This window comes from Somniosus microcephalus, chromosome 11 (assembly GCF_052327205.1).
Source record: "Somniosus microcephalus isolate GS21.2 chromosome 11, FLI_Smic_1.0, whole genome shotgun sequence".
Lineage (NCBI taxonomy): Eukaryota > Metazoa > Chordata > Chondrichthyes > Squaliformes > Somniosidae > Somniosus > Somniosus microcephalus.
The window spans coordinates 95120576-95146448 of NC_140997.1; the positions used below are offsets into that span (position 1 = coordinate 95120576).

At 43.8% G+C, this 25873-nt stretch overlaps 1 protein-coding gene across 3 annotated transcripts; it reads left to right on the top strand.

The window, feature by feature from the left end:
- Positions 1 to 231: 231 nt before the first annotated feature.
- pms2 (PMS1 homolog 2, mismatch repair system component) lies at positions 232 to 25530 on the top strand. Of its 3 annotated transcripts, none has more exons than XM_086001092.1 (15): positions 232 to 444; positions 2042 to 2181; positions 3199 to 3285; positions 6502 to 6604; positions 7626 to 7809; positions 8889 to 9056; positions 10466 to 10563; positions 17320 to 17419; positions 18403 to 18487; positions 18745 to 18897; positions 20283 to 21180; positions 22935 to 23102; positions 23757 to 23857; positions 24106 to 24275; positions 25175 to 25530. In XM_086001092.1, the coding sequence occupies exons 1-15, from the start codon at positions 434 to 436 to the stop codon at positions 25316 to 25318; spliced, it is 2610 nt and encodes an 869-aa protein (XP_085857218.1). In that variant the 5' UTR covers positions 232 to 433; the 3' UTR covers positions 25319 to 25530. The 3 variants fall into 3 exon arrangements, with proteins under 3 accessions (XP_085857218.1, XP_085857219.1, XP_085857217.1); XM_086001091.1 differs by lacking the exon at positions 232 to 444 and adding an exon at positions 946 to 1601; XM_086001093.1 differs by lacking the exons at positions 232 to 444; positions 24106 to 24275 and adding an exon at positions 938 to 1601 and having other exon boundaries at positions 25175 to 25317.
- Positions 25531 to 25873: the final 343 nt, after the last annotated feature.

Below are 25873 nucleotides of genomic sequence, written 5' to 3' on the forward strand. Positions count from 1 at the left end.
GTTTCTGATTGGATAACAGAGATGTCAATCTTATAAAATGCGTGGCATATATAATGGTGGAAATACTTGGATTCACATAATTGAGTATAGCATTTAAATCATCTCTTTATTATAATTAAATTCGTACATTCGTATCAAAAAGTTTTATTTTTAAAGATGAACGAAAGACGATTGCGTCGTCCGTGTGGCGCTTGGCATAATGGGTGTTGTAGGTTGATGACGCGGGTAACGCGAGGGGAAGGTTTTCTTTTGGACTACATTTCCCAGAGGCCAGTTAGCCGCGGCGCCAAAGCTGAACAGAGCCGCCTGGCGTTCGTGGTTACGTCGCTTGAGGTGGCAGCCGGCGCTCAGCTCGAGTCCGTTAATAAGTAAAGAGCTCGGTGGTCGCTGCACATTTGACCCTCTTGCTTGTTACAGTCCGCGGGGGGGTCAAATGGAAGCTTGGTGAGTTCCAGGACCGAACCGTGCGGCTCAACGTGAGGGGAGGGGCGGCCTGTCGGCCTGTGAATGAAGCCACTCCATTGCTCCTCAAACTCGCCTGGCACCGGGACGGGTGAAGGGAGAGTGTCAGCCGTGGCTCAGTTGGCAGCAAACTTGTCTCAGAGTTCAAAGGTCGTGGGTTCAACCTTCACTCTGGAGGCCGGTCTTCCACTCACCATAAACTTGAGGTCATCCAAAACTCAGCTGCCCGTGTCCTAACTCGCACCAAGTCTCGTTCACCCATCACCCCCTGTGCTGGCTGACCTACATTGGATCCCGGTCAGGCAGCGCATCGATTTCAAAATTCTCATCATTGTTTTCAAATCCCTCCGTGGCCTCGCCCCTCCCTGTCTCTCTAACCTCTTCCAGCTCCACAACTCCCCTGAGATCTCTGCACGCCTCCAATTCTGGCCTCTTGTACATCCTCAATTTCCTTTGACCTCAAATGTTAACTCTGTTTCTCTCTCCACAGATACTGCCTGACCTGCTGAGTATTTCCAGCATTTTCTGTTTTTGTTTCTCAATTTTCTTCACTCTATCATTGGCGGCCGTGCCTTCAGCTGTCTCGGCCGGAAGCTCTTGAATACTCTCATTACATCTCTCCTCCTTTAAGACCCTCCTTAAAGACTACCTCTTTGACCAAGCTTTTGGCCACCTGTCCTAAGGTCTCCTTCTTTGGCTTAGTCTCAATTTGTGTTTGATTATGCTCCTGTGAAGCATCTTGGGACGTTTTACTATGTTAAAGGCGCTATGTAAATGCAAGTTGTTGCAGAGACCTGAGCACATAATCTGGTACTGAGGGGAACACTGCATTGTCAAGGCTGCCATCTTTTGGATGAGATGTTAAGCCAAGATCTCGTCTGCCCGCTTAGGTAGACGTCAAAGATCCTGTGGCACTATTTGAAAAAGAGCAACGGAATTCTCCCAGTGTACTAGCCAACATTTATCGCTGTACCAGCATCACTAAAAACAGTTTTACTGATTGTTCCTCTCGCTGTTGTTTGTGTGACATTGCTGTGTGCAAATCAGCTGCTGTATTTACCTGCAGAGCAACAGTGACGACACTTCAAAAGCTCTTTGTTGGCTGTGAAGCGCTTTGGGATGTCTGGAGGATGTGAAAGGTGCTATATAAATGGAAGGCTTTTTTCTTTCTTGCCTTCTGTGGCTTTTACCTTTTGCCGAAAACTGATCAGGGGTGGGATGACAAGGTCAATGCGGATGAGGAAAGCCTTCCAATTTTATTTAAACTATAGGCCCCTCTCCCATCGCAGTATTGAACTGTCTCATGGTGTAAAGTCCCAATGACAATTTATTGAATATCTTACTAAGATCATGTAATAAAAGACAAAAGTAAACTCATTATTTAAAAAAATGTCATTTACATTAAAAATATTCCAAACAGCCTGCCCAAAAATCTAATTTTCAATATTAAACCAGTGGGATTGGCACAGTTTGTATGTGAGTTTCTCTGTGGGCCTGTTAACTATACCATAACTGACATAAGTATCTTTTATGTGCTTAGTGCGCTTTTGTTTTAGTAGTCTATTTTCTGTTGATTTAGCTCAGCACCTGCAAGAGTGATCAAGCCAATTGACCGACAGTCAGTGCACCAGATTTGTTCAGGGCAAGTTGTGCTAAGCCTCAGCACTGCAGTGAAAGAGTTGGTGGAAAACAGTCTAGATGCTGGAGCTACTAACATTGGTGAGGACAAAAATGACTAATCCAAATCTATGTTACTTTTCAGCAGTGTACATTTATATACCGAGCAGGAAGTACCTCTTTCAAAGGGCCGGCGCAGGCACGGTTGGCTGAATGGCCTCCTTCTGTGCTGTATCATTCAATGATAAAGAAAGTTATTGTACTTTCATGTATTTCAGACAGCTGTTTTGAAGCAACCCTCCTGGGACATTAGTTATACGTCAGTTAACAGTTGGTTGCAAATGCCAACAACAATTTGCACTTACTTAGCAACTTTAATGTAGTGAATTTCCCCAAGGCACTTTACAAAGAGGAGCAGGAGCTTGGGAGGAGGGATATGGGAAGCGATTGAAGGCGCAGTCAAAGGTAGGTCTTGAGGAGGCTGTTGAAAGTGATAGGTGATGTGATATGGCAGGGAATTTTAGGAAGGGAATTATAGAGTGCCGATAGGTGATGCCTGGAGGTTTTTTTTAAAGTTTACATGGCTTTTGGATAGCGCCTTAGCATATGAAATCCTTTTATTATCAGCTGATTTAAAAAAAAAAAATCAAACTGAGACTTGAAAGCTGCCCCTTTCTCAATCGCTGGTGTTTACAATGTCTTGAAACACCTTCAGTATTAGCCAACAGCACTTCATGGTGATTCAGTATACACGGTAATTGCACCTTAACAAGGTGTGGACTGCTCACTGAACATGTTTCTACCCAAATAGCTGGGGCGCTTAAAACAACGTAAGGGGCGACTATGTAATTGACAGTAATAGTAATAACAAATGGTTTGCGCTATTTACCAATTTAAATGGTTGCCTGATTTAAACGTGGGCAGTGTAAGTGGTGGAGACTATTTGCTTTTTTACTAAAGCACAGCTGTTTGTCAGTACAGCTCTGAGTAGATGCCATGTGGAATACTTCTAGCTATTGCAGTTAAAACATTTGATTACATCCAGAGCGACTGACCTCCTCCAAGAAATATCTAGTATTTTAATTTTTATTCCTGTCTCTTGTGCTACATATTTTTCAGATATTAGATTGAAGGAATTTGGAGCAGATTTGATTGAAGTATCAGACAATGGAGATGGAGTGGAAGAAAAAAACTTTGAAGGACTAAGTAAGTTTTTAGTAGGAATCACAGACACCCCACAGTGCAGATAGAGGCCATTAGAATGAGTTCAAATTCCAGTCTAGTTGAAAATCTAACATCCTTAGTGTTGCAGTTGTTAAGCTGCTGCAGATGAACCAGCTCTCCCTTCCCTCACCCCCCCCCCCCCCACCAAAAGTTGTTGGGGCTAGGACTCAATTGAAAATGTAAAAACTGAGATTGATAGATTTTTGTTGGGCAAGGATATTAAGGGATATGGAACCAAAACAGCTAAATGGAGTTCAGATACAGGTCAGCTATGATTTAATTGAATGGCAGAACAGGCTCGAGGGGCTGAATGGCCTACTCCTTGTTCCTATGTTCAACAGATTGCTTGCTTTGTTGGCCTTCATATATTCTGTGTACAGTGAAACCTGTAAATTACAGACACCTAGGGGACTGGCATCAGCTGTCCACTTTTTGCAGGTGTCCCTTTGTCCCAAATGATCATTGTCAATGGAGCGGAGATGGGGATGATTTGTGGCAGTATGCTGGAACCACTCCCACACCATATGCCTTACATTTCATGGTCATTCGACACGGGGAGGGGGGGAACTTAATTGCAATCAGTCCCTTTTAATTAAGCACCAGTGACATTGCTCGTGAAAAACTTTACAGGGGCCCATGTTCCGTGTTTTAAGGTGTAAAATAAACTAATTAAATAGGGCTTGGTATATTGGAGGCTGTCCGTCATTTACAAGTGTCCGTCGTTTCAGAGAGCTTCTTGTATCTTTTATAATGTAAAATACTTGGGACTGTCGTGAAATGTCCGCATTTTAATAGGATGTCCGTCGTTTGCGAGTATGTCTTTTTCTTTCGTATGGTAGTAGCAAAACAAATCAAATGCCAATATCTAAGTCAGATATCCAGGCCAAAGCTTCCGGTGTAACAGCGTGGATATCTTGTAGGCTGCCTGCAAATTTCCTCTGAGGGCAGTGCTCCATGATGTGCTCTGGGGTCTGATTAGGAGCTCCACAGTCACATGATGGGGATGCTTTAATCTTCCATCTATGGAGAAGGTGGCAGCATCTACCATGACCAGTTCTGAGGCGGTTGTTGGTTGTCCACTGTTTGCGAGGAAGGTTTGATCCTTCAGGTTGTACTGTGGGGTCCTCTATAAGGACTCCATTCCGTATGTCGCAGTTCTTCCAAGCATTCCGCCATCAGTCATCAAGGCTGAGGGGAGATCGCTGAAGGGCTTCGGCAACAGTCCAAAATGGCCTTCTGGATTTGAGACGGGTTGATGGTAGATTGTTCAAGTCAGCCTGGATCGGCATGTCTTTGTTGGTGTAGTGGTTGTATTCTCTGGAGACTGCATATTCGCAGCGTAGGTGTGGTGGGGTAATGTTTGCAAGCATGGGCAGCCATGGTGTTGGTGTTGATAAAAGCGTCCAGTCCTGTCAGAATTTTATAAGTTTCAATGAGATCCCCTCTCATTCTTCTAAACTCCAGCGAGTACAAGCCCAATCGACCTAATCTCGCCTCATACGTCATTCCTGCCATCCCAGGTATCAGCCTGGTGAATCTTCGCTGCACTCCTTCCATGGCATGAACATCCTTCCTCAGATAAGGTGACCAAAACTGCACACAATACTCAAGGTGTGGTCTCACCAAGGCCCTGTACAACTGCAGCAAGATATCCTTGTTCCTGTACTCAAACCCTCTCGCTACAAAGGCCAACATACCATTTGCCTTCTTAACCGCCTGCTGCACCTGCATGCTTACCTTCAGCGACTGGTGCACAAGGACACCCAGGTCTTGTTGCACTTCCCCTTTTGCCAATCTAGTGTCCGTAAGACCAAAATTGAAAGACAAATGTTGACATAGCAATTTACAGGACTAGACAGACTAGATGCAGGAAGGATGTTCCCGATGGCGGGGGAGTCCAGAACCAGGGGTCACAGTCTAAGGATAAGGGATAAGCCATTTAGGACTGAGATGAGGAGGAATTTCTTCACCCAGAGAGTGGTGAACCTGTGGAATTCTCTGCCACAGAAGACAGTTGAGGCCAATTCATTAAATATATTCAAGAAGGAGTTAGATATATTTCTTAAGGCTAAAGGGATCAAGCGATATGGGGAGAAGGCAGGGACAGGGTACTGAATTTGGATGATCAGCCATGATCTCATTAAATGGCGGAACAGGCTCGAGGGGCCGAATGGCCTACCCCTGCTCCTATCTTCTATGTATCTATGTTTCACTTTGTCCTTTATTGCAGTCCAGTTAAATGAAACATTTTAAGATTAAAATAGGCCAGTAAATTGTCCGTGGTGTTGCCCACAGTCACTGATGCAGATGTTATTTTTTGTGCAAGAGTTGGGAAAGAGAGGTCGAAAACTTAATCCACAGAGCCAGCTAGTTGCCAAGTGCTGCAACTACATTGTGACCGTGACATTACCAAAATTGAAAGGCAAATGTTGACATAGCAATTTACAGTGGTAAATAGTGGAAAAAAAGCATGACCAAAGATCGTGACAACAGGAAGTAAGGTTTGTGGACTGGAAGTGTGCATTCTACACGAGATTTTTAATATAAAAAGATTAGTAACCTTTCATTTGTGATGACATCTTAAAAGAAAGTAGTGAGTTCTGCAGGTATACACAGGGTGCAAGAATTGGTGATGCGATCGACTAGTAAGCGTAATAAAGCACGTTGTTGTCACAGTGGAATACCATACTGATCTTTCAACACTTCGACTTGGGTTTGAAGCCAGCCTGGACTAATATTAAAAGTCTCTTATATCTACTGGCTGTAAGGACGCTCAGTGATTAGAGTTTTGGGCAGACCAAAGTTTGACTCTGAATAAATTTTTTATTATTAATAATAAGTTTAAAAGTTCACAGTGATCTACTAGAGGGTGTGCCCTTCTTTAGTTTGGGATGGAGATGTTTTGGGAAGCTTTACTCTGTCTCTAAGTACTGTACCCGACCTGAGAGCGCTTTATACTGCCCCTGAGTGAAGAAGTTAGCACCAACATCCCTCATCTTGATTGGGACTCCGATTCACTCAAAATACAGATTTAAAGCTGATGGAATAATTTCTGTAAGGTTGAAAACTTTAATAGTTACTAAGGATATGTTAGTGAAATTTGTAATTGTGAATCTCAATTAAAAGTTACTGTAGTCACATTTGTGTAACAAATGAATATTTTAGCATGTTACAAATTTATATCTATTCATTTTAAAGCACTGAAGCATTACACTTCCAAGCTGCAAGATTTCTCCGACCTCTTACATGTGGAGACCTTTGGATTTAGAGGTGAAGCCCTGAGCTCCTTGTGTGCCCTGAGGTATAGAGACAGAACCTTCAGTATCAACAGTTATGTTGCACTGTACATGTAATCTGCTGCAGTAGGCATTGTTGTTTTCATATCTACACATTCTTCCTTTGGAGAACAGTGTGAAGTAGTGGAAGGTTTTGTAGGCTGATTAACAGTCTGACAGTTCGTGACATGAACGATGCTTCCTTGGCCATAACTATCTTTACATCTGCCGATCACGGGTTAGTTCTATAAGGCGGGAGTTTTATGGGCTCCCACAGCCCATACGATGGGGTGGGGGGCGGGAAACCATCCACCGGACACGAGTATGCAGTAGGCATTGTACCGTTGATTTGTAAACAGCAGATTGCGTTTGTATAGTGCTTTTAACATGAGAATTGTACCAAGGCTCTTCCTAAGTAGGGTAAAGAAGATGGTTACCAAGACAGGAAGTGAGAGGCTAGTAGAGGTGACTGAGAGCTGGGTCAAAGAAATGTGTTACGAACTGTTTTTGAAAGGAGGACAGAGCGGTGCAGAGGTTTAGGGAGGGAGTTTCAAAGAGCTGCTCCAAGACAGCTGAAAGCTCTGCCTCGAAGTATAGAAGGCCAGAATCCTAGGCACGCAATATTTGGGAGGGAATATAGAATTTGATGAGGTTGTAGATTTAGTGAGGGGCAAGTCCATGGAGGGATTTATAGATGAGGACAAGAATTCAGAATTCAATTTATTTCCTACAACAGTGACTGCACTTCAAAAGTATGTCATTGGCTGTGAAGCACCTTGGGATGACCTGAGGTCATGAAAGGTGCTATAAAAATGCAAGTCTTTATTTATTGTGAAACCGCAAGTCTGTTTAGGTGGTGAGCAAGAAGGGCGGGTATTTTCACAGCACGGGAGTCCAACAAGAAAACCATGAGAGTAGTCTAGTCTGGAGTTGGCGAATGTGTATTTAAATCTACTGCTTTTGCTATGTTTTGTTTTTTTAGCTCCAAGGAAGGGATCGGGCTGCACTGGGAATGTGCTCTTATCGTTGTCCTTTTGTTCTTTCCAGTGACCTTTGTGTCGTGACCTGTCACAAAACCGCCACGGTTGGAACCCGCCTGGTATTTGACCATAATGGGCTCATCAGCCAAAAGATGCCATATCCTCGACAGCAAGGGACGACGGTTAATGTTCAGCAGCTGTTTTGCACCCTTCCAGTCAGGCACAAAGAGTTTCTGCGAAATATTAAAAAGGTGGGTTTGCTTTTATTTTTAAAAAAGTTTTCAAGCAGTTAACATGAAACATTTATATGTTTAATTCACGCAACCTAGGTCTAATGTAGGTACCTGTCTCCAATACACTTTGTTTCAGTTGGAAGGTGAGGTGGCCCAGGAAATGGGCGTTCTCTATTATCTATGCTGCTCTGTGTTTGGCTCGCTGCCAGTAAATGTATTGTAGCTGGAATTTGTACACTGGAACAAAAACAGAAAACGCTGGAAACACACAGCATCTGAAAAGTGTTAACATTTTGGGTGTGAACTCTTAGTAAGAACCCATCTTTTCTCTTACAAATACTGATAGACTTGCTGTGCATCTCCCTGCTTCTTTTGCTTTTGTTTCAGTTTCAAACATTTGTAGTTTTATTACATAGAATGTACGGCACAGAAACAGACCATTCGGCCCAACTGATCCGTGCAGGTGTTTATGCTCCACTCGAGCCTCCTCCCACCTTACTTCATCTAAGTCTATCACAATAACTTTCTATTCCTTTCTCCCTTGTGTTTATCTAGCTTCCACGTAAATGCATTTTCTTTTGTATAAGTTGGGGTATTTGGTTCTCCAACAAATCTGATTGCAATATATTTATTCATGTATTTAAAAAAATATGTTTTTGAGAGGAGAATTGATAGAGGTGTTCAAAATCATGAGGTGTCTGGACAGAGTAGATAGAGGGAAACTGTTCCCATTGGCAGAAGGGTCGAGAACCAGAAGACACAGATTTAAGGTGATTGGCAGAATCAAAGGTGACATGAGGAAAAAATGTTTTACGCAACGAGTGGTTAGGATCTGGAATGCACTGCCTGAAAGGGTGGTGGAGGCAGACTCGATCACGGTTTTCAAAAGGGAGTTGGATAAGTACCTGAAGAAAAAAAATTTGCAGGGCTATGGGGGAAACGCAGGGGAGTGGGACTAGCTGAAGTGCTCTTGCAGAGAGCCGGCACGGGCTCGACGGGCCAAATGGCCGTGCTGTAACCATTCTATGATTCTATGTTTAGTGTTCAAGCTGCAATATTAGAAATCTGAAGTTTTTAATTTGTTTTATTTAAAACAGGAATACAGTAAAATGGCGCAGGTGCTGCAGGCCTATTGCATCATTTCTACAGGTATACGGATAAATTGCACGAATCAGGTTGGACAAGGAAAGAGAAACCCCATTATTTGCACCAGTGGCTGCACCACATTGAAGGAAAACATCAGCGCTGTATTCGGATCAAAACAGGTGAAATATTTATAGTGCACCTGCCCGGGTCAGAAGTCCTGCTGCTGCACTAGTATCCTCCGCCCTGTGCATAATGATGTTGATGCTGCATCCTCCATGAGGGAGAACATGGAGGGGAGGTGGAGCCAGCAGGAGGCAGTCACACTCTACTGGGAGGACTATTATTAGGATGGGGAGTCCTCTTAATACAGCTAAGTTAACATACTCATTAAATACTCGGCATGATTGCAGGCTGAGGTAGTCACTCTCTTGGCTTCTTTCACCCTCTCCCAGTTGCCGCATGTAGGCAGTCTTCTTTTAGCTCCCAATGTAAAGCAGGCCAAGTTGTCAGCTTCTGTGTGGTTGATGTTTTGTACAATGTGATCGACCGATTGGGGGGTGGTTCCCGTGGGGCAGGGCTGGCAGTATAGCCTTTTCATATGCATTCTGTGCCAGCGCACTAATGGTGTGAGAAATGGAGATGCCACAAATGTGCAGCCAAGGGATGCTGAGGTCGGAGCACTGGGTGTGTAAAATGGGAAATGTTATGTTCTGCAGCATTGAGCAATACAAAAATTCATCAAACACTGAACGCTTTCATATCCACGGAATATATTGTATACGTTGCACCGAACAAATTTTCTGCTGGGTAGCATTCATTTGTATTTTGCTCATTAAGTGTCCTACCCCAGGACTTAAGCTCATAATCCCAGTGCAGTACTGAGTGAGTGCTCCTTGCTGCACTTAGATGAGACAATTAAACCAAGGTCCTGTGTGCCTGCTTGGATTGACACTTAAGGATCCCATAGCACTATTCAAAGAGTAGGAAGTTTTCCCAGTGTACTGGCCAACATTCTGCCCTTGACCAACACCACTAAGGAACAGATGAATTGGGCATTCATCTCCTGGTTGCTTGGGGGGCATTGCTAGTGCAGAATAGCTGCTATGTTTGCCTGTGAAACTGTTATTGCATTCTGGAAAATAATTGACAATGTGATAAGGTATTGTATAAATGTTAGTATTTTTATTTCTGCAATACTAACCTACTCTTGTGAATGCCTAATGTTGCCACCCATGTGACTGTATATGCACGCCAAACATAACTAGACCACAGCCAGAGTTCCTTGCCACATTGAGGGCTTTCCAGTAAATACAGTATAACCGGTACTGAAATAGAGAAGCGAGTTGTTGTGATCTGGAATCCACTACCTGGAAAGCTGATGGAAGCAGATTCAATATTACATTCCAAAGGGGAATTGGGTTAATACTTGAAAAGAAAACATTTGCAGGGCTATGGAGAAAGAACAGGGGGTAGTGGGACTAACTGGATAGCTCTTTCGAAGAGCCGGCACAGGTACGATTGGTTGAATGGCCTCCTTCTGTGCTGTATGATTCTATGTAGTATCATTTATGTTTTTTGTGTTTTCCAGTTACAGAACCTCGTCCCTTTTGTTCAACTGCGCCCTAGCGAGGCTATTTGTGAAGATTATGGCATTAATCCTGCTGACATACCTGAAAAGCTCTACAGGTAAGTGATGATCAATAGTTAATATATCTGATTTCAACATTTGTTGTAGTAATGGACAGAAATTGAACATTTGTAAAATAAGATTCTTTTTCATTCACTCTTGGGGTGTTGGCATTGCTGGCAAGGCGAGAATTTATTGCTTATCCTGAGTTGCCCTTGAGAAGGTGATGGTGAGCCGCCTTCTTGAACCGCCGCAGTCCGTGTGGTGAAGGTGCTGCCACAGTGCTGTTAGGGAGGGAGTTCCAGGATTTTTACCCAGCAACGACGATATATGTCCAAGGCGGGATTGTGTGTGACTTGGAGGGGAACTTGCAGGTGATGGTATTCCCATGCGCCTGCTGCTCTTGTCCTCAAAGGGTTGACGGTGGATAGGCAATGGCAAACATTCAAAGATCACATGGATGAACTACAGAATTTGTTCGTCCTTGTTTGGCATAAAAATAAAACAAAAAAGGTGACTGAACCGTGGCTAACAAGGGAAATTAGGGATAGCATAAGATCCAAGGAGAAGACATATAAATTGGCCAGAAAAAGCAGTAAACCTAAGGACTGGGAGCAGTTTAGGATTCAGCAAAGGAGGACAAAGGGATTAATTAAGAGGGGGAAAATAGAGTATGAGAGTAAGCTTTCAGGGAACATAAAAACTGACTGTAAAAGCTTTTATAGATATGTGAAGAGAAAAAGATTGGTGAAGTCAAGCGTAGGTCCCTTGCAGTCAGAATCAGGGGAATTTATAATGGGGAACAAAGAAATGGCCGACCAATTAAATACATACTTTGGTTCTGTCTTCACAAAGGAGGACACAAATAACCTCCCAGAGATGTCGGGGAACATAGGGTCTAATGAGAGGGGGGATCTGAAAGAAATCAGTATTTGTAGGGAAATGGTGTTAGGGAAATTGACGGGATTGAAGGCCGATAAATCCCCAGGGCCTGATAATCTACATCCTAGGGTACTTAAGGAAGTGGCCCTAGAAATAGTAGATGCATTGCTGGTCATCTTCCAAAATTCGATAGACTCTGGAGCAGTTCCCATGGATTGGAGGGTAGCTAATGTTACCCCACTATTCAAAAAACAGGATCGGACAAAGTCAACATGGATTTACAAAAGGTAAATCGTGCTTGACTAATCCACTGGAATTTTTTGAGGATGTAACTGGTAGAATAGATAAGGGAGAACCAGTGGATGTGGTGTATTTGGACTTTCAGAAGGCTTTCGATAAGGTCCCGCATAAGAGATTAGCATGTAAGGTTAAGGCACATGGGATTGGGGGCAAGGTACTGACTTGGATAAAGAACTGGTTGGCAGACAGGAAGCAAAGAGTTGGAATAAACAGCTCTTTTTCCGAGTGGCAGGCAGTGACTAGTGGGGTACCGCAGGGATCGGTCCTAGGACCCCAGCTATTCACTATATATAAATGATCTAGACGAGGGAACCAGATGTAATATCTCCAAGTTTGCAGATGACACAAAGCTGGGTGGGCGTGTGTGCTGTGAGGAGGATGCCGAGAAACTCCAGTATGATTTGGACAGGTTGGGTGATTGGGCAGAAGCATGGCAGATGCAGTATAATGTGGATAAATGCGAGGTTATCCACTTTGGTGGCAAAAACAGGAAGGCAGATTATTATCTGAACGACAATAGATTGGGAGAAGGGGAAGTGCAACGAGACCTGGGTGTCCTTGTGCACCAGTCGCTGAAGGTAAGCATGCAGGTGCAGCAGGCGGTTAAGAAGGCAAATGGTATGTTGGCCTTCATAGCGAGAGGGTTTGAGTACAAGAACGTTGCTGTCTTGCTGCAGTTGTACAGGGCCTTGGTGAGACCACACGTTGAGTATTGTGTGCAGTTTTGGTCGCCTTATCTGAGGAAGGATGTTCTTGCCATGGAGGGAGTGCAGCGAAGATTCACCAGACTGATACCTGGGATGGCAGGAATGACGTATGAGGAGAGATTGGGTCGATTGGGCTTATACTCGCTGGAGTTTAGAAGAATGAGAGGGGATCTCATTGAAACTTATAATATTCTGACAGGACTGGACAGACTGGATGCAGGAAGGATGTTCCCGATGGCAGGGGAGTCCAGAACCGGGGTCACAGTCTAAGGATAAGGAGTAAGCCATTTAGGACTGAAATGAGGAATTTCTTCACCCAGAGAGTGGTGAACCTGTGGAATTCTCTACCACAGAAGGCAGTGGAGGCCAATTCATTAAATATATTCAAGAAGGAGTTGGATATATTTCTTGAGGCTAAAGGGATCAAGGGATATGGGGAGAAGGCAGGGACAGGGTACTGAATTTGGATGATCAGCCATGATCTCATTGAATGGCGAGCAGGCTCGAGGGGCCGAATGGCCTACTCCTGCTCCTATCTTCTATGTTTCTAGGTTGTGGAGGTCATGGGTTTAGGAGGTGCTGCCGAAAAAGCCTGACGACTTGCTATAGTGCATCTCTGGGTCAGAAGGTTGTGGGTTCAAATCCCACTCCAGAGACTTGAGCACAAGATCTAGGCTGATACTCCCAGTGCTTTACTGAGGGAGTGCTGCACTGTCGGAGGTGCTGTCTTTCGGATGAGACGTTGAACCGAGGTCCTGCCTGCTCTCTCAGGTGGACGTAAAAGATCCCATGGCAATATTTCAAAGAAAGCAGGGGAGTTCTCTTATTTCCTTTTCCCTATTTCCCTTAGCAGAGAGGTCAATAACTGGGGGCATAGATTTAAGGTAATTGGTAGAAGGATTAGAGGGGAGTTTTTTCACCCAGAGGGTGGTGGGGGTCTGGAAGTCACTACCCGAAGGGGTGGTAGAGGCAGAAACCCTCATCACATTTAATAAATACTTGGATATGCAACTGAAGTGCTGTAACCGACAAGGTTACGGACCAAGAGGTGGAAGGTGGGATTCGGCTGGATAGCTCTCTTTTGGCCCACACAGACATGATGGGCTGTATGTCCTCCTTCTTTGCTGTTAATTTATATCATTCTCCCCGTTGTCCTGGCTAATATTTATCCCTCGACCAACATCACTATAAAACACATGATCTGGTCATTATCACATTGCTGTTTGTGGGAGCTTGTGTGCAAATTGGCTGCCGCGTTTCCTACATTACAACAGTGACTACACTTCAAAAGTACTTCATTGGCTATAAAGTGCTTTGGGACGTCCCGAGGTCGTGAAAGGCCCTATAGAAATGCAAGTTTTTCTTTTTAGCAAACCGTATATTTGTACAAATGAAACACAGAAGGTTTCACCTTCTCAAAGCACTTGGGGACGGGCAATAAATGAGGCCTTGCCAGTGACGCCCAGATCCCGAGAACATAACTAAATAAAACACAGTGGTAGCTGTCCATGTTCCACGGTGTAGGTGGAACAATCCTCATGTACAACAGTCTCATCTTGCTAAGAAGCATGGGTAAGAAATGCTACAGTGATTAAAGGGGAAAAAAATGGACATACTTTATACTAATTTTCTCATTAGAAATGGTTCTCAGTCTTTGCACTTCCTGAATTATGCTGTTCTTTGGGGGATGGTAGGAGATTAGGGTAAGGAGAACAACCAAATCAGAAAATCTAGATATCCCGCTTTAACAAGCAATATCTGAATGAATTTCAATACTTCTGCTTTGACGTCTTCAAATGCTCAGCATTTTATTTGCTTGCTGTCATAGTCATAGAGTCATAGAGTTTTACAGCACAGAAAGAGGCCCTTCGGCCCATCGTGTCTGCGCCGCCCATCCATCCCTGTCCAGTCTAATCCCATTTTCCAGCATTTGGTCCATAGCCTTGTATGCAATGGCATTTCACGTGCTCATCCAAATGCTTCTTGAATGTTGTGAGGGTTCCTGCCTCTACCACCCTTTCAGGCATTGAGTTCCACATTCCAACCACCCTCTGGGTGAAGAAGTCCCTCCTCAAATCCCCTCTAAATCTCCTGCCCCTTACCCTGAATCTATGCCCCCTTGTTATTGACCCCCCTACTAAGGGGAAAAGTTCCTCTTTATCTACCCTATCTATGCCCCTCATCATTTTGTACACCTCAATCAGGTCCCCCCTCAGCCTTCTTTGCTCCAAGGAAAACAACCCCAGCCTGTCCAGCCTCTCTTCATAGCTGAGGCGCTCCATCCCAGGTAACATCCTGGTGAATCTTCTCTGCACCCTCTCCAAAGCAATTACATCCTTCCTATAGTGAGGCGACCAGAACTGCACACAGTACTCCAGCTGTGGCCTCACCAGCGTTTTGTACAGCTCCATCATAACCTCCCTGCTCTTATATTCTATGCCTCGGCTAATGAAGGCAAGTATCCCATATGCCTTTTTAACCACCTTATCTACCTGTTCCGCTGCCTTCAGGGATCTATGTACATGTACACCAAGGTCCCTCTGACCCTCTGTACTTCCTAGGGTCCTACCACTCATTGTGTATTCCCTTGCCTTATTTGTCCGTCCAAAATGCATCATCTCGCACTTTTCAGGGTTAAATTGCATTTGCCACTTTTCCGCCCATCTGACCAACCCGTTTATATCGTCCTGTAGCCTGAGGCTTTCCTCCTCGCAATTTACCACCCCACCAATTTTTGTGTCATCTGCGAACTTACTGATCATACCTTTTACATTCTCATCCAAATCATTTATGTAGATCACAAACAACAAGGGACCCAGCACCGATCCCTGAGGTACCCCACTGGACACAGGCTTCCAGTCACAAAAGCAACCTTCGACCATCACCCTCTGCCTCCTGCCACTCAGCCAGTTTAGGATCCAACGCGCCAAGGCACCCTGGATCCCATGGGCTCTTACCTTCTTGACCAGTCTCCAATGCGGGACTTTGTCAAAAGCTTTACTGAAATCCATGTAAACCACATCCACAGCATTTCCCTCATCCACCCCCCTAGTCACCCCCTCGAAAAATTCAATCAGATTTGTCAGACATGATTTACCCTTGACAAAGCCATGCTGACTATCCCTGATTAATCCTTGCCTCTCCAAGTGGAGACTAATTTTGTCCCTCAGAATTTTTTCCAATAATTTCCCTACCACAGATGTTAGGCTCACTGGCCTGTAATTCCCTGGTTTATCCCTGCTACCCTTCTTGAATAATGGTACTACGTTAGCTGTTCTCCAGTCCTCTGGTACATCCCCTGTGGCCAGAGAGGTTCTGAAAATTTGTGTCAGAGCCCCTGCAATCTCCTCCTTTGCCTCCCACAGCAGCCTGGGATACATCTCGTCCGGGCCTGGGGATTTATCCACTTTTTGGCCTGCTAAAACCGCTAGCACCTCCTCCCTCTCGATGCTAATATGTTCAAGTATGTCACAGTCCCCTTGCCCGATTTCTATGTCTGCATCGTCTTTCTCCATAGTGAACACAGATGCAAAAAATTCATTTAAAACCCCGCCTACCTCATCTGGCTCTACACACAGATTGCCACTTTGGTCCCTAATGGGCCCTACCCTTTCCCTGGTTATCCTCTTGCCCTGTGTAAATATCAATGACTGTTCATGCAAGCCTGAGTGTGCAATCATTTACAGTGGGAACTGTGCACCTCCTAGTGGCTGTCGAGGAGTACTGCATCCCTTAGCATCCACGTTCAGATGGCTCATTTCACAGAAATCACAGAAACCCCACAGTGCAGATAGAGGCCATTTCGGCCCATCGAGCCTGCACCAACACATATCCCACCCGATCCCCGTAACCCCACGTATTTAATCCCCCTAACACTAAGGGTCAATTTATCACAGCCAATCAACCTAACCCGCATCATTGGACTGTGGGAGGAAACCGGAGCACCCGGAGGAAACCCACGCAAACACGGGGAGAATGTGCAAACTTCACACAGACAGTCACCCGAGGCCGGATTCGAACCCGGGTCCCTGGCGCTGTGAGGCAACAGTGCTAACCACTATGCCACCATGCTGCCCTGATCACTTTGTTTCCTGATCACTTTGTTTTCAAAACCTTTTAAAAGTATCTTAAATTCACCGCTTTCTTTATAAAAGTGGAATTCTATTCATAGTTGACTTTACGTGAAGGGAAAATAAAGTTTTCTGTGTGTTTGGGGGTGGAGGTGCAGGGTTGACATAGACATAGAATGTACAGCCATTCGGCCCAACCGGTCCGTGCCGATGTTTATGCTCCACACGAGCCTCCTCCCACCCTACTTCATCTCGCCCTATCACCTAATCCTTCTATCCTGCAGTTCGGATAAGTCAGATGCCTGCAGCTCCACCTCTCCCCATGACTCAGTGAAGTTATCCAGTGAGCAGTTAGGTAACACGGACTGGGAAGATCCCAGTGTCAGCTGCCTTATCTGCAGCAGTGACCCGAGGCAGGGCAATTGGCTCCAGTGCCACTAGGTGAGAAGGGGAAGAGGGAGATGGAGGCATCCTCTTGATTGCAATCCAGCGACCTCTAGTGGAAGTGAGTGTGCGTAAGCCGTGGGTGAGGACAGGAATGGGTATGATGCCCTCACATGGTCGAACAGCGTGGTGTTGCTTGTTCAAAGTACACACCCTTCCCATTCTATTCTGTATATAGGTACACTTTATTTTATTTGTCACAGAGGCGCTTTGGTCAGATCTGCATTGCTGCCTGGCAGCTCCTGTGACATTATTGATGGGGAGCAACTCTTATATTTCCTGGAGCGGTTTTATGGTAAACAGTGGCAGGGAGGGAAGATGGGGTCACAGCTGTTCTGCTGGCCTGGCAGGTCACACTAATGAATAACATTTTGTGTGCAATAATGGTAACTTTCTTTTCTGTGATACACAGAATCACAGGGTTCGTGTCCTGTAGCGATCATGCCGTTGGTAGGAGTTCAACCGATCGGCAGTTTTTCTTTATCAATCAGCGACCATGTGACCCGGCAAAGGTAAGCAGCAGTGACAGTAAAAATGTGTGAATGATTAAATTGAAGTGACTTGACAACGCTGGCGACATGCATGCTGCCACAATGGCTGCAGACGGCCCTCCACCCTGCTATTGGCCCCGTGGGATTTAGGGGTTATGGTTAACAACAACTATTGACAACACCGTTGTCACTAGATGCGTTCAGTTCCTGATTATAGTTTGTGCCCGTGGTTCCTTGTGGTCAGTCCCTGATCTGGTCTGTGCCTGTGGTTCCTTGTGGTCAGTCCCTAATCTGGTCTTTGCCTGTGGTTCCTTGTGGTCAGTCCCTGATCTGGTCTTTGCCCGTGGTTCCTTGTGGTCAGTCCCTAATCTGGTCTTTGCCCGTGGTTCCTTGTGGTCAGTCCCTGATCTGGTCTTTGCCCGTGGTTCCTTGTGGTCAGTCCCTAATCTGGTCTTTGCCCGTGGTTCCTTGTGGTCAGTCCCTGATCTGGTCTTTGCCCGTGGTTCCTTGTGGTCAGTCCCTAATCTGGTCTTTGCCCGTGGCTCCTTGTGGTCAGTCCCTAATCTGGTCTTTGCCCGTGGTTCCTTGTGGTCAGTCCCTAATCTGATCTGTGCAAGTGGTTCCTTGTGGTCAGTCCCTGATCTGGTCTGTGCCCATGGTTCCTTGTGGTCAGTCCCTGATCTGGTCTGTGCCCGTGGTTCCTTGTGGTCAGTTTCTGATCTTGGTCGGAACGTTAAGAGGCGATGAACCTCCTCATAGGAAGTAAATGGAAAAACCCGAGGTTGAGTCAGCCTGCACCACTATTGGACTTCTCTTGGCAGACAGCAAACTGGCTGCTTGCCTTAGTGTTTTAGGGGACCCTTAAAAGGTGAAATAATTGACATATTGGGAAGGATGGAGAAGTAAACTAACAAAAAGTCTTAATAGATCCATCTAGTAGTGACCATTTATCATTGTGTTTGTTTCTTTGATGAATTACTAAAGTGCTTTACCTTTGCCTTTAGGTTTCAAAACTTGTAAATGAAGTATATCACATGTACAATAGGCACCAGTATCCATTTGTTGCCCTTAATATCTGTGTTGATTCTGGTAAGTGACACTCAAACGTATATTCTAGGATCTTTTATTTGCGAATGATATCTATTGAGAATTTTAGCTGAAAAGAATTGTGAACTAATTTACAAAACAGTTTTGTTTAAAATGGGAAAAACAAGGAAATTGCGGATTGATTGTAGTAATGGACTTCTGTTCTAATGACTTATACAACCAAGGTATGATGTACCCTCCATAATAAATCTAGCCATCTTCAGTGTGGTCATTTACTAGATGTGCTTTGCCATTTTTAGAGTGTGTTGATGTCAATGTTACACCAGACAAGAGACAGATTCTTCTTCAGGAGGAAAAGCTGCTTCTTGCAATCCTGAAGACATCCCTTATTCAGATGTATGATTCTGATGTTAACAAGCTCAACGTTAATCAGAAGTTTCGTCAGATGCCAGGTAAAGAACACACCGACCATCCTTCTGAGTTTCTCAACAAAAAAGTCTTTGGTGTGTGAGAAAACTGAATGTAAAATATTCCACAATTGATATCTTTTAGTTGCAGCGTACAGAGGGACAAACATTCTATGAAAGTATTGAAAATAAAAAAACTATAGTGTAGCTATCAGTGAACTGTAAGTACTGTAGATTATTATAGGTCAGTGAGCTACAAGTACATTGTAGATTAATGTATGGCTAAATGTTAGCTGTATTTCAATCAAGTCATTCTGAAGATATAAGCACTTTACAGCAGAACCCAGAGATTGATGAGAGCTTAGAAAGTCTTTAGTGATATTTGCAAATGGGCACTTGACATGTATGAAATTCCTTGGTCTGCTGCTATTTCAACAGGATTAATGCCTCAGTTAAGATAGTGTGACCCAGGAATAGCATATGAAGGTAACAAGTGTTCATAAGCTAATATCACGAGCAGTCATTTTTAGGTTTTTATGTTCTATATTGGTTTTTTAAAATGTTTTTATTGCTGTTGTGTAACTGGTACCTTGAGAATTAGAGATGGAATGATGCAAGTAAAAGATACTGCTGTAGTACTTGAAAGTACAGTACATTACATTTTGTGAAGGGCTGTGTAGTTTTGAGTGTTTTTAAGCCGCACCTAATTACAGATAAATTATTTCCAACACAACATTACTCGTACATTTCTGGCATATATACGAACTATAGCTGTTGCTAACTGTTCGCAAACACTACTATAAATAGGATTTAAATTCAAAATTGACAAAGAAACATTAACTTCAGTGCATCTGTGAAAGCTGAAATCTGTATCCATTTCATTACTAGACCTTTCAGCTTGAAAAATGCACCAGCTTTAGTCTGCCTGTCCATCAACTAAAAATCTTAACTCAATAATTCTTTGGCGTGTAGTGCTGTGGTTTTTGGCACTGGGTTAGTAGTCCAAAGGTGACAAGCTCCAATCCCATGATGGCAAGCTGTGAAATAGGATTCAGTAAATCTGATAAATTGTGGGCTGGCACCAGAATAACGATCATGAAAAGTTGCCAGATTGTCGATTTAAAAAAAAAAAAACTGGTTCACTAATGTTTCAGGGAAAGGAACCTACCCCTCCTACCTGCTTTGGCCTATGCGTGACTGCAGTCCCAGATTACGTTGACTTTTAATGCCCTCGGGATAACTAGGGATGGGCCATAAATACTACCCGGTGACACCCAAGACCCAGGAACAAATTTTTAAAAACTTGTACAACCAACGTGTTGGAAATTGACCAGGCAGGTCTGCCATTCTACTGACTGGAATCCAAGTAGCATATAGTGTAATATTGGACAGGTCATTTTGTGTTTTTAAACATTAAGCTTTGTTCCTAGTTTTAGGAATCTTTGAAAAAGTTCCCCAAACAATCGGTCCAGAGTCCTATGTTCCAACCGAGCGGAAATCCCCTGCTGTGCAATCGCATTCAGAGAAAGAGAAGAATATGAGCATTGCCAGATTACGTGAGGCATACTCGCTACACCAATTGTCATTGTGTGGGCCCAAGTACAGTAAACAACAGGACTTGCCAGTGCAAAGAAAACTACACTCGTTTTTGACCAGTTGTAAACTGAGTAGCCCTCAGCCTGATTGTAGGACTGACCCCCGTGACTGCCCGGCATCTGGAAATCCCGAACAAATGGAGAAGGACTCCAGGAACTCTGAAAGCAATACAGATTCTGGTAAAGGCAGCACAGCACCAGGCTCGGCGCTTGGCTGCAACACACCAGAAGCCAGCACTTCGTCCAAATCTACCAACAGCTCTGACAGTACAGTTAGCTCACCTGAAGCACTGCAGAATATTTCAGAAGCCAGGAAAGGAGATGAAGAACTGAAAACTGAAATGACCGGCTGTGACGTTTTGGTTCCTGGCGTTGCTGTGCTAACGGCGAAAGCTGATTCAACAGAAAATAGCAGCCGACCATTGGCGGGTTCTTACTCACACGGTTATGTCACCCAGGGTGCAAAACGCACAAAGATTGGTGGTTTGTGTTTGGACGTTGGCTTGTCTTCGGGTCTCGGAGCGTTTCAGACTTCAGAAGTCGATAGACCGGTAGAAATGAGCAAAAAGTTTGTGAAGCTCCCTTTTTCCATGAACCTTCTTGCTGAAAGGATGAAGATGGTCAGTAAGCAGCAAGCACAACGAGAAGAGGCGCAGAGATGCAGGCGATTTCGAGCTCAGATTAGTCCCGGAGACAATCGGGTGGCAGAAGATGAACTCCGGAAAGAGATTAGGTAATTAGATTAATTAAATTAATATGAATATATTTATATTTGCTTCTGAAGAGGTTTATTATATTATAAATCACCACATGGCTCCTGTTTACCTGATTGAAAAGACTATGTAATGCACAGTCTAGAATGCTCCATAAACTATAACTGAATTATGCTGTTACACTGATCAAAGATAAGAGCTCAGTGCATTTACAGAGTTATCCTAGGTACTGATAACAGCAGAATTGGGTGTAAATTTAGGAGCAAATCAAAATTGACACCAGCTGTTGAAAATTGTGCACAGTACTTTCATCAGAATGAAGTTGTGTTTTTAATACATAATCATAGTAATAAAGCATAGAATTAGAAAAGGCCATTAGGCCCTTCAAGCTTGCTTCTTCTGTAGGCCATGTATAATCTCACGTGAACTGCGCTGGGGAAAAGTTCAGTATAAATAAGCCTTGATCTTTACATTTAATCCAGTAAAGCTCCAGTCATCCACCCTCACTACGCCTTCACTGTTCAACCCTAACCTGCTGCTTCCACAGACAACACATTTTCTCCCTTCCCCAGCCCCAGTAATGCAGGAACCATTGATTTAGATATTGATCATTTCAGTCTGTACCGATCCCTACAACCAGATATTTATTCAGCTCCTTTTTAAAGAAGCTAATTGTTTCACCCGTAACTGCTCTGGCTGAGATTTTGTTGCTCAGATCCACTATAGGTTTCTCTTAATGCAATTTCCAGTTCTAATTTTCAACTGCTGTTGACGTTTCACCAAATGGTATGTTGGCCTTTATTGCAAAGGGGGTTGGAAGTCTTGCTGCAATTGTACAGGGCTTTGGTGAGACCATGCCTGGAGTACTGTGCACAGTCTTGGTCTCCGTACCTAAGGAAGGATATAAGATTCTGAGAGGGGTTGGCAGGGTAGATGCTGAGAAGCTGTTTCCCCTGGCTGGAGAGTCTGGAACTAGGAGGCATAGGCTCAGGATAAGGGGTCGGCCATTTAGGACTGAGATGAGGAGAAATTTCTTTACTCAGAGGGTTGTGAATCTTTGTAATTCTCTACCCCAGAGGGTTGTGGATGCTGAGTCTTTGAGTATATTCAAGGCTGAGATAGATATATTTTTGGACTCTAGGGGAATCAAGGGATATGGGGATCGGGCAGGAAAGTGGAGTTGAGGCCGAAGATCAGCCATGATCTTATTGAATGGCGGAGCAGGCTCGAGGGGCTGTATGGCCTACTCCTGCTCCTAATTCCTTTGTTCTTAATAAGGCCACACTTTCTATTAAAAAAGAATGAGTAACATGTTATGATGAAGAAGAGGCTTTGGCCCATTGATCATTCCTACCCTCTCCCCATCATTCTGACAGTTCACTTGATCATGCAGCCAGGACCTCAGTTTAACATCTCATCTGAAGTGCAGCACTCCCTTTGTACAGCACTGGAGTGTTAGTCCAGATTAGAGTGCCACCTACTGAGCCAAGCTGACACTAAATATATCTGTTCAAAACAAAATGTAAATAAAAGTCTGATCCTTTATTGATTATAATTGGTGGGGGGGGGGGGAAGTGGAGGAAAGGAAGTCCCATCTTGGGATCATGTGCTGCTTGTAACCTATCTTGGACCATCCGTTATTATATACATATATTATAGTTGCGCTACATCTCAAACTAGATCTTATTCAGTGAGTGGAATAATGGAGCGTTTTTCTTCACTGAAGTAATTTGCAATCGCAGTATATTCAGTGGCCTTGTCCTCCTGTTTGCAGCAAAGACCGGTTTGCCAGCATGGAGATTATTGGCCAGTTTAACCTGGGGTTTATCATCACCAAGCTTGAGTCGGACCTGTTCATTGTGGACCAGCACGCCACTGATGAGAAGTACAACTTTGAGATGCTGCAGCAACACACTGTTCTTCAAGGTCAAAAGCTGATAGCGTAAGGTGTTTTCTTTGTTGTACGTCGCACTATTGTCTGAAAGGAATTATTGCTGAATTCCTGTAATGCACTTTTCACTAAACCTTCTAACCTTGGTAGAGGTCTTGGGATTCTCTCCCCCAAAAGCTGTGGACACTGGGACAATTGGAGCTTTCAAGATTGAGATCAATAAATTTCTGTCCGGATATGGAGCTGAGGTGGGTAGATGGGAGTTAAGATACAGATCAGCCATGATCTAATTGAATGGTGGAGCAGGCTCAAGGGGCTGAAGGGCCTCATCCTGTTCCTATGTCCCTAACCTTTGAAAAACGAGTGCTCCACCGTGAGAGACCTGTCTGTTTTATTGATATATACATCTCCCCTCCCTAGAAATAGAATGTTAAGGCATCAGGTTTCAGTGGTAGAGTTAATGTAGTCCGATTTACGATGACCTTTACTACTTAAAAGTGAATAGAATAATTGAGTACAAGTATTTAAATGGGGTCTGTGGGGTTAATTGCCAGTAGCTGTATCTTGCTATACACCATCTATAAATATTATTGTCGTCCTCTGTTACAGGTGAATTCTAAAAGTAGAATGGAAGTTGGATGTGATTTTATTTTAGTGTATATTCTTCTCCAATTCATATATTTAAATATTGTTTTTGATTTCCAGGCCCCAGAATCTGCATTTAACTGCCGTGAATGAAACAGTACTGGTGGAAAACATGGACATTTTCAGAAAGAATGGTTTCGATTTTATTATAAACGAGCAAGGTTGGTTTGACGCCTTGCATTTAAAACACAGGCCAGAACTTAGATTTGTTCGAGGATCTATTCTTTTACTTTATTTATCTTGAGATCCATTTCTCCAAATATTGGTAACCTGCTGAACGTGGAGGAATTATTAGGGAAACATCTGAAACTTTGAGCCGAGACCTGTTGAGGTGGGCGGCCTATTTTGTTGCAACACCTGCTTATAGAAAATGTCTTTTTTTCTTTGTCCTCGGCGGTTTTCTGTACAGCCCCTCCCACTGACAGAGTGAAGCTGGTTTCCTTGCCAATGAGCAAGAACTGGACATTTGGTCTGCAGGATATCGAGGAGCTGATTTTTATGCTGAGTGACAGCCCTGGGGTCATGTGTCGGCCATCCAGAGTCAGGCAGATGTTTGCTTCCAGAGCTTGTAGAAAGTCGGTAAGTGTTCCTCAAAGTGTTCCGAACCAGAGAGTGCACTTAATGATCACCAAATGGCACTAATGCATTGCATGTTCCCTAAAGACCAATATATTGCACTGTAAATCTTATGGGAAGCTGAGGTCCTGCAAGATGGGTATCATTATATTTGTGCCCTTGTTAAACAGCATGTTAAGTGATGCCAAGCCTGCAGAGTACTGCTGTCGATTTCACAGAAATTGACACTTAAGGAGCCTGAAGTGAGCCCACCTGACAATACATCATTGTGGATCAGCTGTAGTATAACTGCAGACTACACGCCACCAACTTTTATAAAGGGCACTCTATTCTGATTCAAGTTTTGAATCGTACAAAAGAGCTGTCTATCTCATTAGGTTTTTCCCTCAACATTCAGAAATTCACCGGCATTCAAAGGCCGGTGAGCTCTGTGTATGCAGAGCTTTGCTTTTCCCCCACTTATGGCTTATATAGCTGCATGTACCTGCTGTCTTTCCCCTCAAATATGCACCCAACTCCCCCAATGGCTTAGTGGGTGGATGTCCCATGTGCTGTTAAACTGAGCCATACAAAATGGCCCAGCTTTGATCTGTGCTGAGTCAGTTAGCATGCTACAATTAACTTAAATACCCTTTGGCTAGGGTGGGGAGGCATCAGGCTGGGCTCCTGCTTCTGATCGCTCCCTAATGATTCCTGCTGCAAAGTGAGTGTGGGCAAGGAGGACAGAATCAGGCTAAACTGTGATACCCTCTGCTGCTGAATAGTCCCATCATCACTCTCCCGTTAAGAATAGGCACTAGGACAAGGTATTGAAGGAGCCGCTGGCTTTAAACAACATCTGAAGTAAAGAAGTTGAAGACAGTTACCATTGTGTTTGATATTGTGCAACTCTTTATCGACAGGTGATGATTGGGACTGCACTTCAAATCAGTGAGATGAAGAAGTTGGTTACACACATGGGTGAGATAGAGCATCCCTGGAACTGCCCACATGGACGTCCAACCATGAGACATTTAGTGAACCTGGACATGATATCTGTGGAATGAATGGCTGTATTCAGCCTGTGTATTAATCATAGATGTTATACTAATTTTAATTTTAAAAGTTAATCATCAAACCTGATTATGTTGTACTGGCAGTGAATTGCCCTCTTTCTGCAACTATGTATAAGCTTAACTGCAATTTTAATCAGTATTTTAGTTGTGGAACTACTTCTGCTAATCTTTTGTTTCATTTCTATTAAATAATTTTTATTTTTTCACTGCTATCTGTACCTCTTTACAAAACAAACGGCCTGTTGAGTTCTTGGCTGTCGTCATGAAATGCTACATTCCTCAATAGCCTGCATTGCTGGAACAAGATCGAATGCCAAAGCTGAATGCTCGTTACCGTCTCTGAACGAATCACTAAGACATGTTCCAGTCTGCTTAATGCTCGAATTGGGATATTTGAGCTGATTAATCAGCCCGTTGCTTTCCATTTCTGCATAAAATCATGCATTGATGCCATAATAATGAATTTTAAGTATAGATGATGATCTTTTGTATTTTCACATAGGTGCAATATGGTGCAAAACAATACAGTTTACATATGAAAAGGAA

What these genes read in the sequence shown, in the direction of transcription:
- pms2 (XM_086001091.1), top strand. Translation starts at nt 1,582, where the DNA reads ATGTCTGGAGGATGTGAAAG. An exon ending in AAAAAACTTTGAAGGACTAA is followed by an intron (nt 3,286 to 6,501) that starts GTAAGTTTTTAG and finishes TTCATTTTAAAG; the next exon opens with CACTGAAGCATTACACTTCC. An exon ending in TTCTGCGAAATATTAAAAAG is followed by an intron (nt 7,810 to 8,888) that starts GTGGGTTTGCTT and finishes TATTTAAAACAG; the next exon opens with GAATACAGTAAAATGGCGCA.